Here is a 13,667-nt window from a genome sequence, read left to right as displayed (position 1 = left end):
ATAAGCCCAGACGTTTTGTTTATAACATGTGTACTTCACAGGAATGTAGAGCAAAAATGGTGCTCAGATGAAGCCATGTGTAACGAGCAAGGTTGCTGGTCTAGATTTTTAATAGACATGGAAAAGGGTACTTTCACTTTGCACTATAAGATAAGGTCTAGATCCCTGAGACTCTATGGTCCAGTGGAAGGCTAGAGTAGCCGAAACGCGTAGGCCGTCCGTTTTTTGATGAGCTGCATCCTGCACATTGTGTGTGAATAATAAAGAAGTTTGAAAAACTTACTGCTGCTGTGCTGTGACTTCTGCCGACCAGTGGAGTGCAAGGAGAATCCAGAAATAATATATATATATTTTTTATATTTATGAACCGTATGCTTAGGAATTTAACCACAGATTCTTCACCTGTATAGTTATCCCCAGGTGCCAGACTCGATCCAATTAACCTTTGAAGCAATTTTCCCAGATGCTGGTAGATGGCATATAAGTACCTCTCCTCAGCTGTGACATCATATCTTTATTTTCTGTGCTTGCCAAATTGTACCTATCATCTTCCTTTTCCTCTTCATTAGACAACATTTGCTCTAAGCATACATTCTTTAAAAAATTCAAACCAGCGTGCAATGGAACTATGCCCCCTTCCAAGACTGCAAGATTTAACCCATGCAAGGACTTTCACAAATAAATGTCTATGCCAGACCCCCACAAAGTATAACTTTTGTGTTTGGGTTCAGGACACGACTTCAAGTTGTGTGAGGAATGCGCCCTCATGAACCCAGAGTTGAGAAGCAAAGCTGTACATCACTAAACACTGGAAGATAATGTTCAAGGCCCAATCCCATTCAAAGTTGAGGGTATGTAGTCGCTCAAGCTCTGGATTTTGTTCCTGCGACAAGTCCATATGGTGGTTGAAGTTTTCTAGTTAGCCCAAATTGAAGTAAAAGAGGTAGCACAAGAATGCCAAACAGGACTCTTCTCCATCTCACCTCCTTCTAGCACCAGAAAAGTCACGAGGGTGTCAGCGTGACACGCAATCTACCAAGGAGCTAATTCCGCAATTGGTCCTCATGCACCCCGTGCTCATGTTTTACTGCAGGAAGTGCAGGTCCTCATGTCCAAAGAGGCCATAGAGAGTGTTTTGACTTCAGCAGTTGGGAATCTATGTTTTTCCCACTATTCCATTTTTTGAAGCACTCCTTTTACTTCTTATGAACGTTTCTAAGTGTTCTGTTTGGGATTTTTGCCCTCTGAATGCCTTCCTGTGGAAGGATAAATTCAAGATGCTCACATGGGCCCTGGTTCTGGTTGTCCTGGATCTGGGTGACTAGATGGTAACCCTGAATCTGCAGGATGCATATTTTCATATACCCATCTTGCAGTATCACTGATGTTACCTGTGGCCCATGGTAGACCAGGAGCATTTCCAATTTACTATTCTCCCCTTCAGCTTTACCAGTGCCCCTCAGGTGTTCGCAAAAGTGATGGCAGTGGTTGCAGAACATCTTTGGAGATCAGGGATAGTGGTTCTCCCCTACCTCTATGTCTGGCTTTTGTAGGAGGGATGCCACATTTAGTTGTAGACTACCTTAAGACAATGGCAATCCTTCTTACATCTCTTAGATTCATGATCACTGTGCTGAAGTCACACCGGACTCCTTTGCAGAGGCTTCATTTTTTTTTATAACTTATGTTTTTATTAGCCACGTGGCATCATATCACATTTTAGACATGTCGCACATACATTTTACATGGATAACCATCATACTTCTGTGATAGCTGTGTCCATCCTAACCAACATCAGCACCACTCACCCCATGGTGCACTGTATATTGCAATGTGTTTTAGTCCTTTATACATATCAAATCTAATATATAAAGAACAAAAACTACAACAAGAGTAAACCCTACCTATATCCCGCCTCTATTACAGCGAATCCAGGACATTTGGGCTTTGATCCCAATGTTTCAGCATTGGTCCTGGATCTCAGTGGGAGTGCACCTGTGGGGTAATGGCCTATTGGCCTCCAGCACCCTGCTTGTCAACTATGCCAAGTGGGACAAACTCTGCTGTGGGATCTGAAGTCTTCAGGGGGCTCAGTACCAAGGGAACCTGTTTGATTCCATCCAGGTGTCGTCAGACACTGGAAATTACTTTCAGTGGTGGCAGCATCTCCAGCTTCAGACCCCTCTCCCATCCCCACCAAGACTTGAGGATAGTTACAGATATGCACTACTGGGCCTGGGTCATTTGGGAGAGGTGAAGATCAGCAGACTCTGGTGTCTAGCGGAAATCCGACTCCTCATCAGTCTGCTCTAGTTGCTGGCCAACTTCCTGGTGCTGAAGACATTCATGCGGTCCATTAGGGGGAGGCTAGTGCAAGTTCTCATGGACAACATCACAGTCATGTGGTGAGCAGGTTCGGAGTGGGGTTCTGGGTCCTATGCCAAGAAGGTCTTCGCCTTTGGAGTTGGCTGAACCCTCAGGGACTGTTGCTGGTTGTTAACAACCTGGTGATAGCTTTGAACACCAAGCAGACAAACTCAGCCAATAGCAACCGGCGGATCATAAATGGTAACTACATCCAGAGGTAGCGCAGGGAATCTTCCAATAATGGGGAGAACACTGTATAAATATTTGTGCCATTCGAGAATGCACAGTGTCAAAATGTTTCCATGCTGGAGTTCCAAAGTAGGCTCGCGCTAGGAGATGCATTCCGGATATAGTGGAGCACGGGACCTCTGTATGCCTTACTGCTGCTACCTTTCCTTCCCAAAGTTCAGAAGAATTTCAGGAATAACCAGATCCTAGTCCTAGTGGTTCCAGACTGGGCCAGTAGAGGGTGGTACCGGGAACTTCTGTGCATGAACATCTGCCCTCTGATCAGGCTACCCTTTCAGGAGGATTTTCTGTCATAGCAGCAGGGCATGGTTCTGCACCGAGTCCCATGCAATCTACTCCTCATGTAGGGAGAAATAGCAATGGCAGTTGACTGTGTTCGGTCTTCATCCCGAGGTAGTGAACGTTATTCTTGCTATGTGGCAGCCCTCGTCAAAATCTGTTAATGCAGGACACTGGGTAAGTTTGTGCCTGGTGTGGAGCCTGCAACAAGGACCTGTTGCAGGCTAGACATTTTATTGTTTAGTCTGTGCGTATCACGGACTTGCAGTGGACACCATTAAAGGCCATTTGCCATCCTCTAGTCTTGTTTTGCCTTTGCTAGACCAACCATGTTTAATTAAAGCACCTTTTGTGACATATTTAATCCCTAAAACCCTTTGTGATGCCACATGATAGGGATCTCAATTTAGTGCTTACTTTCCGTATGTGCTCTTCCTTTAAGTTGACCATTATAAACAATGGGGTATTCCCACATGGTCCTTGGACCTGGGTATCGGTTATTCAAGGAAGAGTTAGATTAACAGATAATTCTGTTAATCTAACTCTTTCTTGAATAATTGGTCCAGGACCATTGTTTCTTTATAATAACTTCCTTTAAGTTGATGCACAGCTGCGTATGTGTCTGGTTACTCTGAAAACTGTTTTCTTCGACATTGTGACTACAGCCCGCCACCTGAGTGAGCTTCAGGCCCTCTCAGTGCAACTTCCTTTACAGCATCTTTTCCCAGAGAAGTTGGAGTTGACGACTAGGAAGGCAGTTTTGCCAAATTTCATTACTTCTAGTCTTGTAGTGTAATCCATCACCCTCACAACTTTGTGCCTCACCCCTTGAAAGAGGAGGAGGGACTCCATCAGATAAACCCAAAAAAGAGTTGTGAGCTTTTACATCGATTGCTCAAAAGGAATCTGAGTTTAAAAGTACCCACTAGAATAACATGCTAATTACGTTCAGTGACACTCTCGCTGATGGGCACTCCAGTGCATTGCCCTCTTTTTAACATCTAAAAAGATTTCAAATCAGAAATCTGCTCATTAGTACCAGATTTTTTTGTGCTCTGCATATGATAGGACAAAAAGTCAAGAAAAAAACTGGTGTCACCTCTTAGGAGTTGCTCTTATGGGAGGTTCTGCCACAAAACTAACAAGCTGGAACCAAGCCAAAACAGAGCTGGCCTACATCACCTACCAGGGCATGGGAACATTGCTTGAAAAGTTTTATGATCCAGTCTGTCCCATGGAGATAATTTTACAGGCTAGAAATCTGCATTCACATAGAGTATCACCAGAAAGAGCATTAATGAAGGTAAGTAACTTGTTATTTTGGTTTATTACAGGTGAATAAGCTCAAAATAGAGCTGGAAAATTCTAGAGTACAGTATAAGGAAACAGCTGTAAGCTATAAAAATGTAATGGAGGAGAAAAGTATGGCTGAAGCAAGGCTTTGTGCAGAGGTAAGCCAATTTTATGTTCTCTTTAGTATAGTTAGTTGCAGAATCCGGATTTGTGAAAAGTAATATTTTCAATGATCATTTTCTTATTTTGACCACTAACAAAATATAAAAAGTCGAGAGAAGTAAATGCCCATATTTATTTCACAAACACAAAGGATAGTGTACAGAGCAGTGCAATGCAAACAAAAACATTAGTAGTAAGAATAATGGTTACAGGAATCACAGTTGGATGTGAGAATGGAACTCATGACTCTACTAAGCATCAGAATCAAAGGGGGTCTGGCTTGCCAAGCTTATTGATGGCTGTGGCCACAGTGACCTCTGGTAAAGCCCTGACCCCCAGACAGCATTTTGTTGTTGGAACCATGACTGTTGACTGGCAGCCCAAAATTCCCGTATTAGACACACATAATTGTGATCTCTCCGGGTCCTCCTATCACCGGAGGGCTACATTTGTCATAAGCTCAGCTGACTTTGGTGAATGCAACATAGCAGTGCCTCCTCTATGCAGGCAGAGAGCCTGAGAGTTGGTGCTCAGAATTACAGAAGAGAAATCAGTGTGCTGTCATCTCCCCAAGCTCGCCGGAACCATCTGACCCAGGAGAGCTGGATTCCAAGTGGATAGATATATATATATATATGGGTAAGAGCCACACAGAGGAGAGTGTAGTGCGTGCTCAGCAGGAGCCAGGACATACTCACCCTATACTGAATGAAGACAGGTTCCCAAGGTGTACATTTAGGAAACAGGCCATAGAAAGTCCCAGAGTATTCCATGTCCCTAAAGAGAACAAACAGGTCACAGTATAGAGAAAGGAAGACTTATTCTTCTTGAGCTTCTTTAACATGTGGGTGAGAGAATGCCCAGCTACTCACATGGGGAATCTACTAGGTGTGTGCAAAATCTTGGTGAATGACTTAATGATGCTAGTGCTTTTTTCTGTGCACATTCGGGGATAATAAAGCTCTATTGGATGGATCGAGTTTCACAGCTAAGCTTGGTCATCAAGTAAATACATTAAATCAACGTGAAGCACTTCTGATAGAGAGTTCCAGCTGCAGATTCCTCACTTTTTGAATATTCCCCAGGTGCAAATCACTATAAAGTCAGATGCCACACTGTTAGGAACACTCAGCCAATCAGAACACATCATACATGATACACGCAGTGATCACACGCTCCCCATGCTGGACATCTGGACATGTACCCACTGGCCGCAGATTCTGTTCGCTCAAGGTCAGGAACCTCCTTTTCTTCTTTTCAAGCAACGAGATTTACGCCCTTTGACTAGGCAAATGTTTCTGTCTTCAAAGGAATGTAAAGATTAGTTTATTATGCTTCATGTAATGCATAAAATGGCGACCAAAACTAGACAGTCTTCAGACCTCGACTCTGTTGCCTGCTCCCCTGGCCACTGTGTTTGATTAAACCAACTGATCCTGCTTTGCCGAATGCCTCTTTTATTTAATTGTTCATGGTCAATTCAGATTCAAGCAACATTACCTTCACAAATGACAGGACAGTTGCTAACAAATGTCTGTAACAAATTCCCATCAGGCTTGCCTGAGGCTGTGTCACAACTCATATCCTGTAGTGATTGCGTGTTGATGAGCCTGAAGGCTATTCGGGACCATGAGGCCAAACTCTACATCGCTAAAAACAAGAAGAACCCTGCGCAGAGACTGGTCAAAGTTGAAGTTCAAGTAAAAAGTTTGTCCTGCTTTTGCTCCAGGAGTTTATGAAGCCATTCCATTGCCCAGTCTTTGTTGAGATTTAAATTGCTGAAAGAAGCATTAAAAATAGAAGCAAGACCAGGCCTCCTCTTGCGTTCATCTCTGAAGACGCAGGTATAACACTATGGCTCTCGATCTCGTTCTCGAAATATCAGTTGACTTTGGAGCAGATCCCACAACTTATTCCAGCCTAACCCGAGTTTATCCAATATTGGATCTTTCATGGATTCACATGCTTGAATCATCCCCGCCGTCGAGGTGGGAGTCTCATGGTAAAATTATATCTGATAGAGACATCTAGCCGCAAATTCCTTAACTAAGCATATCCCCAGGCGTCAGACTCGATCTGGAAAACTTTATCCCCAGCACTACCTCTGCCCGCCAGGAGGTGGCGTCGTCTGGCTCAGTCCTGACGTCGTCCACAGAAGTGACATCAATGGAGCCATATAAGACCCCCTCGGCATGTTGATGTCAGTTTTCTTATTTTCCGTGTCCCAACGCGGATCCGGAGTTAAGCTGTTCCTCTTGCCTCTTTTCAGGCCTTTGTGACACCGTTTGCGTCTGGAACAGTGTGCCGAATGCGAATCGTGTGCGTCCTGTACGCTGCAGATGTCGGCGACGGATCCACGCGAGATGTGGTGCTTGGGTGAGCACCACGACTCCGCTGAAAGCGACAACCTGCTGGCATCTGAAGCCGAAGTCCCTGTGGGAACAGTGGATGAAACTGGCGTCTGTCCAGGTGTCCCGTTCGAAGTTCTCGCGGCGCCGGCTTCCATCCCCAGTGGAGGGCTCCAAAATGCGCAGTTCTTTTTTCCCATGCCGAGGTGTCTGCTCAGGACAGATCCCGAAGTCGTTCCAGCGGACGTCGTTAGCCTGCCTCAGGTAAGTACCGGAAGGAATCACTAAGGTTGTCGACCTCGCACAAGCTTGACGCTGGCGCCCGCCACTCCCGGTCTTCACCGGACGCGAGCCCTCAGGAGTCGACCCCCGCCTATCCACCGTTTTCTTGTGCTGGGACAACTCGGACTCAGATGGAAGCTTATTCCAGGGCTCTGCATGCCATCTTTGGGTCACCCCCTCTCCATGGCGCACCTTCGGGCCCCACACCGGGGGTAGGGACTCAGGTCGGGGGTTTGCCTCATCACCGACCGCGTGCCTCGACTTCGGTCCTGGAGTCGCTGCGACATCGGGACACGGCCCGGATGGGTATCCCACTGTGACGTCTAGCCCTCCTGACGCGTCTTTGCACAGTCCTGCAGGGCTTCCTGCGTTGGCGCTGGATGTGGCTGCAGCGCGGAGTTGGACTCCGAGTCAACTTTGTTCCCCCCCGCACGCTCAGGCCTTCGGTGGAGGTCGAATCGACGCCAGCCTGACACCGGGTGGTTGAGCCCTCTACGGAAGCCATCAGCGCCGATCCGCCACCGTCTCGACGTCAGTTGATACCGGTTCAGTCCCCGGCTGTCCCTCTGTTGGAGGACGTGACCCCTGTGGGCTCTCCACCCACACAGGTGTTCTCATGCGCCACGGAGCAAATTCACATGGGGCACAGGCCAGCTCATTTCGCTGCAGGACCTCTGTCGTTGAGAGGACGGATTCGACCTGCAACCCTTCCCAACGGAGGACTTGCTGTCCCCTCCTCCAATGGCCACGGAGGCCAGTGTTGAATTTGCGAGGGGAATTAGTAGGGCTGCACATGTCTTACAAATGCAGCTGTCTCCCTGCCTTCAGATCCTTTGTTGGGTCTTCTTCACCAGGGCTCGGTGGATGTGGACCCTAGGCTATTTTGCCCTTTGGCAGGCCATTACATGATGTCCTTCTGGGGACTTGGGCCAGACCCTCGTCTGGTGACCCCGTGGCTCGTGCTGTGGCACACCGCCACCGACCGGCTCTAGATGTCCCTGCCTGTTTCTCCCTTCATCTTAGGGTTCACGGACTGGTAGCCCAGGCTGCGCTTCCTTCCTTTCCTCCACCATTGCTTCCTCCTACTCGGGAGTCTAGGTGGTTGGAGTCGTGTGGCCGTAATGTTTTTGCATCCACCAGCTCTGGCTTTTGATCCCTAAATAAGATCTCTGTATTTGCTCGGGCTACTTCTGCCCTTTGGGACTCCGTTTAGCTCCTCCTTCCCTCTTTGCTGGAGGGCCCTCATGCTGACCTGCTCTAGTTTGTTCGGGATGGCCGTGACATGGCGCAGTTTGCCATCCGTTCAGCCATGGACACCACTGACTCCGTGGGTCGAGCTATGGCCGGCTCAGTTGCCCTGCGTCGCCTTACTTGGCTACGCGATGGCAGTTTCCCTGAAAATATTCAGGAGCGACTCAGAGATTTGCCCTTTGATGGGGCCCATTTGTTTGACGACCATGCTGAATCGGCAGTCCAATGTCTTGTTTCAGGATTTCATTGACTTCCGGGGTTTTAGTCCCCTATGGTGGATCTGTGTTTTCGTGTGATTTTTTTCTGTTTATGTCTTTGGGGCCAAGAAATTTGTCCCAGAAAGACTGTATGCCTATTCAGCCAGATGTTTTTTACCTTACTTTACTGCAGCTGGGCCAGCTGTTTATGTGTTTCTTTTGACCTCTTTCTATGAGCTTGTCTCCAGAGGTGTCCCTTGTTTTTATAGGGATGTGACGTACCCTATGTGGGGTATTCATCTGCTATTGTGTAGCTGCTGTTCCTGGCAAGGAAGGTTCGGAGGCTCCTGTGGCGCTCTCTTGCTATTTTCAGCCCCTCTGGGGATTTTCCCATGGGTTCTGCTGCACCTCTCCCTGTTCCATGCTTCCTGCTGTGGTGGTGCATACTCTTGGTTGGGTCCCACGGACTGATGTGGCCCTCTCTTGCTGCTTCTGTATTGCTGCCTACGGTTGTTCCATGGCACTCTCAGGCGTCTGTGGACGCAGTTGATTCGGTGTATTGTTGGGTCTCTGCCGTTCCCGACTCGCCCCGGAGGGGGTTTTACGTCCCACCGCCTTGCTTTGACTCTTCCTTTTGCCTTCCTTATGACCTAAGCGCCATTGGCGGTCTTGGACGTGGGCACATGTCCGTGGGGGCGCCCCGGTCTGCTCCAGATTGGTTCTTTCTGTCACCACTTATGCTCAGTACTGTGTTTATGTGTTATCCTAGGGGACCCATTGGGTTCCTTGAGCGAGTGTCTTGTATGCGCACTTTTGCTGTGGCCTTCTTTCCCGGTTTTGAGACAGGCATGGGGCCTGTGATTGGTGCACTTTTTACCAGAGCAGTCCTCTGTTCCGTTTTTGCGTTGTGTCCCTGGCCTCCCTCGGAGTGGCCTGGCCTGGGTTCAGATTTCTTTGGTCCTTGTTGCATACGGCCCAGGTGTTCTTCTCCTGGCTTCACGACGAGTTTCACCACATTCTCTGGATGATCTCTGGATTCATCCTGTATACATATGTCCCTATGTCATACTTTTTATGTCGGCATGTTACTGATTTCTTCTTCTACTTGAAGTGTGATAGTCAGTATTACTGCCTGTGTCGCGGTGAATGGTTTGTCTTTGATCGGGAGGTTGAGCCGCCCTCTTTGTGGCTGGACTTTTGTTCCGCTCCGGTTCACAGCCGGCGATTCCGTTTCTACCTTTCGGATGCCTGTCTGTTCTCTAAGGGCGTTCTTTTGGTTTACCTCTGGTTGTCATTTCCTGATTTTTCTGGCATTTCTGTGTGCGTTTTGAACACAAAGGGATAGGCGTGCTGGCTCCCTGCCCTGGATCCTGGGGATTGTTCCAGGTTCCCTATTTGTTTCTTTCTCTTTTCTCCACTCTCTCCCTCAGGGGAGCTAGTCTTGGGCATGCTCGGCTTGTCGGTCGCGCTTAGTCCTTATTCCCAGGGGTACGATAACCTGGTTGGCTACTTGGTGCTGTGCCATCTTCTTGGTCGGTCGGCACATATTGTTACTGCTTCGCTTTCTTGAGTTACCCCAAGTGTGGTTTAGTTCTCATGGTACACATTACTTGTTTCCGTGTACTCTTGTCTTTTACATATATGAGCCTCCTAGTAGCCAGTGTTGCGTGTTTTGGCATGATGTCACTGACGGCCATGCCATTGGTTGGCATTCCATTGCTGGACCTTTGTCTCTTTCGGACCCTGGGGTCCTCTCCTCAGTTTCCCTCTTTTCATGGGAGTCTGTGGTATTCTGTCATTGTGCACTGATTATCTGGTCCTGTGCCTTCGTTTTGTCCCTGTCTGGCTGACAGTGGATTTGTGTTGTCCTCTGATGGCTTGTGGTACCTTTCTTCCCTTGCTCATGCTCCTCCCTGACCTTCCGGGTTTGGTGTCAGTTATGCTTGCAATACTGAGCCTTATGAGTCTGGTGTCAACTGTTCTGTCAATGTTCTTGTCAGTCTGCTCCCTTCGGGGACATGGTTGGGATTGGTCGCAGACCCTCCATCCTGTGGGGTATAGCTATGGTATCTATTCTAAGTTAAGGAATCTCTATCAGATGAATGAGTTACTTACTTCGGTAACAATGTATATGGTAGAGACACAGTCTAGCGCAGATTCCTTAAGGCCTGCCCATCTTTCCCATTCTGTGCTGACCTTTCCAGGTGGGGTTCTACCACTTTGCCTCCTTTTCAGGTGGCCATGATCTTCCTAAGGGGTGCTCTAGTTCATCCACCACAGGGGCAGGGTGTGTCATTCTGCTTTAGGCATGTCAACTTTCCGCCCCTTACTATTTTGGGTGCCTAGGTTATGTGCTTTTCTCTACTACTCCATCGGCATGAAGTTTATCATATTTTCTCCTCACCCTCCTCCCTCGTCTGTTTCCTCATGTCTTTGGGTCTCCTTGTCTCTGCAGCAGGCCCTTGGGTTGCGTTTCTATTGGACTATGCTCTGTGCATAGGTCATTGTGGGGGTGTGGTACAACTTATATGTGGTTGTTTTATTCTGGTCTCGGGCCATAAGTCACAGCTTTCAGCCCTGTTTCCCTCCCTTTTCAGTTGCATACTTGCTCACAGACTGTCTATCGTACAGTTCCATCCTGTGGTTGCGTTCTGTCCTTTGATTGTCGTGTTATTCATTTCCTCAGCCGTTGCTTCTTTGGGGGGGCACGGTTCTTTACTTGGTGGAATTTTATTGGGGCAGCTGCTTGTCTGCTTCCTTCGGTCCCTCAAAGTGTTGAGTACTTTTCAACACGGGATGGTTTCTCACAAATGTTGTTACAAAGGTTTTTGTTTCTTTTTTGGCACACTGTTCCTATACACTCACAGCTTTTGTAGTGGCTTCGCGTTGTGGCGTGGAAAAGTTTCACTGCAGAAAACTGACGTCAGCACGCCAAGGGGGTCTTATATGGCTCCATTTACGTCATTTCCTTGTACGACGTCAGGACAGAGCCAGGCGACGTCGCCCCCTGGCGTGCAGCTACTACTGGGGAAAAAGTTTTCTAGATCCAGTCTGACGCCTGGGGATATTCTAAGTTAAGGAATCTGCGGCTAGACTGTGTCTCTACTAGATACATCGTTACCAAAGGTAAGTAATTCATATCATCATAGGCAATAATGCATTGGACAGTCATTGCAATAGCCCATCCATATATTTTTGTAAAAAAGAACCAAAGTTGAAATTCAGCCAATCAGACACAAGCACCCTTTGGAACACTCCACAGAGAGGCAAGACCCTCAGATTTTCTACTGCACGTCGGTGTGAATGGGAGTCTTCCTGAGCTCTCCTCAGTTTTCTCTTCATCTTGGATGTCTATGAGTACATGATATCTGATTCTTCTAAAACAAAAGCACTCTTCAGGCCTTGTGGGTCATATGGGAAGAAAAGGCTGTATTTTGAAGATCCGCACAAGGATTTTATGTATTGCCTGTATCCTCTTCACAAGGTAAAGCCCTTTAGAATCTGCAGAACTTTTTCTTTTAAGACAGGGAAGGCATATGGCTTATCTGAATGGAAAGGCTAAAAACAAAACCCTCTGTACTATCTGACGAGGAAGGCAATGTTAGTTCCCAGTCGTTAGTCCAACTATCTAAGAAACAAGACAGATCTGTGGAATCTCCTAAGGGACATAAAAAAGCTTCAAAAAAGACCCATCAAGAGTCTGAGCGTACTGCCTCTAAAAAAGGGATGCTACCATTCCCTTCTGAGGAAAAACCTGCCTCAAAAACTGCCTATAAACAACCTAAGACTCCGTCAGAGTCTGCCAAGATCTCTTCATCATCGAAAAAAACCTCGTTGACGACAAAGCCACCCTTGGACTTTGCCTCTCAGCAAACACAGTCTGCACTTGCATTGTCGATGGAAGCTTCCACGAAGGTTTTACCATCGACGTCGACAACCATTACATTGTGGGCATCTACATTGTCGACGGTGCTACCATCGGCGACACCGCCGTCAGCTTCGGTGTCTCTACTGTCGATGGTGCCTCCATTCTCAACGATACTGTCATCATTGACACCTCCACCGTCGACGACAACTACTTTGTCAATGACGACGACTTCTTCATTGACAGTAGTTATGGTCTCGACGCCATTGACAATGACGACACCATCATTGATAACTGTTTTTTCTACATCTACGGTATCTGTTTCACCATCGACGAGGATTTTGTCGGCGCCTCAACCAAAGAGGCCTTCTTCATTACAGATGCCGGTTTTGTCCGCCAGATTCTTGTCGCCGATCCTGTCGTCGAGAGGATTTTATCAAGATCCATCGTACATCTCCCTTTTGCCTCCTAGTAAATTTGTGGAGGAATCTGAAGATGATGGGTTGGTTAGTCTGGCTCTCAGCCGTTCTCAACTTCATGTAACATTTCAGAAAGAGGAGGATGAAGATGAGAATTATATGCCACATTACCATAAACCCATGGAGAAGTCACAGGTGTTGATGCCACACCAGGAACCTATGATACTATTGCCTGTTGCACTGTTGCAGGATCTAACAGCTATGCTGCACAATTATCATACACGGTTCCCAGTATAGAAGAAGGTCCAGGTATCCTGTCCCGGATGGTGTTGCCCAATTTAAATTAATAAGATAGGGGAGATTAACTCGAAGCACTGGACCCTACCAGTCTCAAAATGTAGGAGTGCCAAAAGAGATGAGCATGTAGTCCTCCTTATAAAAATGCAAACGAGTACCTTGTACCCCAGTTCCTTTTCTTTCCTAACTTGTAACCACTCGATGTCAATTCAGTACTTTATCGCGTTAGTCTTGATTACACACCAAACTTTACTGTATGCCTATTATCATCTGCATAACATTCTCAGGTCCCCGTGGACAATAAGGTCCCAGAGAGTTGACATGCCTTTGGACCCCTCCCAGCACCGAACTAGAAGTAACCAAGACAAAGGGTCCGCCAGACAACCATGTAGAAATCAAAACTCTGCCGCAACTATGAAAACTAGCACACTTAGTCTACAAGAATATGTGTACACACATTGAATTAGACGGTCAGTACAGAGCTGCATGCTCCTCTTTGCTTTGCATACATTTTCTCCTGCCAATAACAGCCTAGCTTTTGTTGTTAACGTTTGATTTAACCTACAAAAGTGAGGAATACCTAGACTTGGACTTATTATGGATCTGATGTTCCGTGGAGGATATATACATACTGAATGCCTTTTTTTTTTTCCTTTTT

The 13,667-nt window shown here is 47.0% G+C and overlaps 1 protein-coding gene across 1 annotated transcript in view; it reads left to right on the top strand.

Moving 5' to 3' along the window:
* SYCP1 (synaptonemal complex protein 1) overlaps positions 1-13,667 on the top strand; it is a 5,090,281-nt gene that overhangs the window by 2,960,130 nt on the left and 2,116,484 nt on the right. The window contains exon 29 of the mRNA XM_086919665.1: positions 4,230-4,346. Within this exon, the coding sequence (XP_086775791.1) occupies positions 4,230-4,346 (117 nt within the window). The remainder of the gene's footprint in view (positions 1-4,229; positions 4,347-13,667) is intronic.

The sequence above is a fragment of the Lissotriton vulgaris genome, chromosome 5, assembly GCF_964263255.1.
Source record: "Lissotriton vulgaris chromosome 5, aLisVul1.2, whole genome shotgun sequence".
NCBI classification, from domain to species: domain Eukaryota; kingdom Metazoa; phylum Chordata; class Amphibia; order Caudata; family Salamandridae; genus Lissotriton; species Lissotriton vulgaris.
Note: the sequence above shows the minus strand (reverse complement) of the source record. Positions and strands in the feature narration are given on the sequence as shown.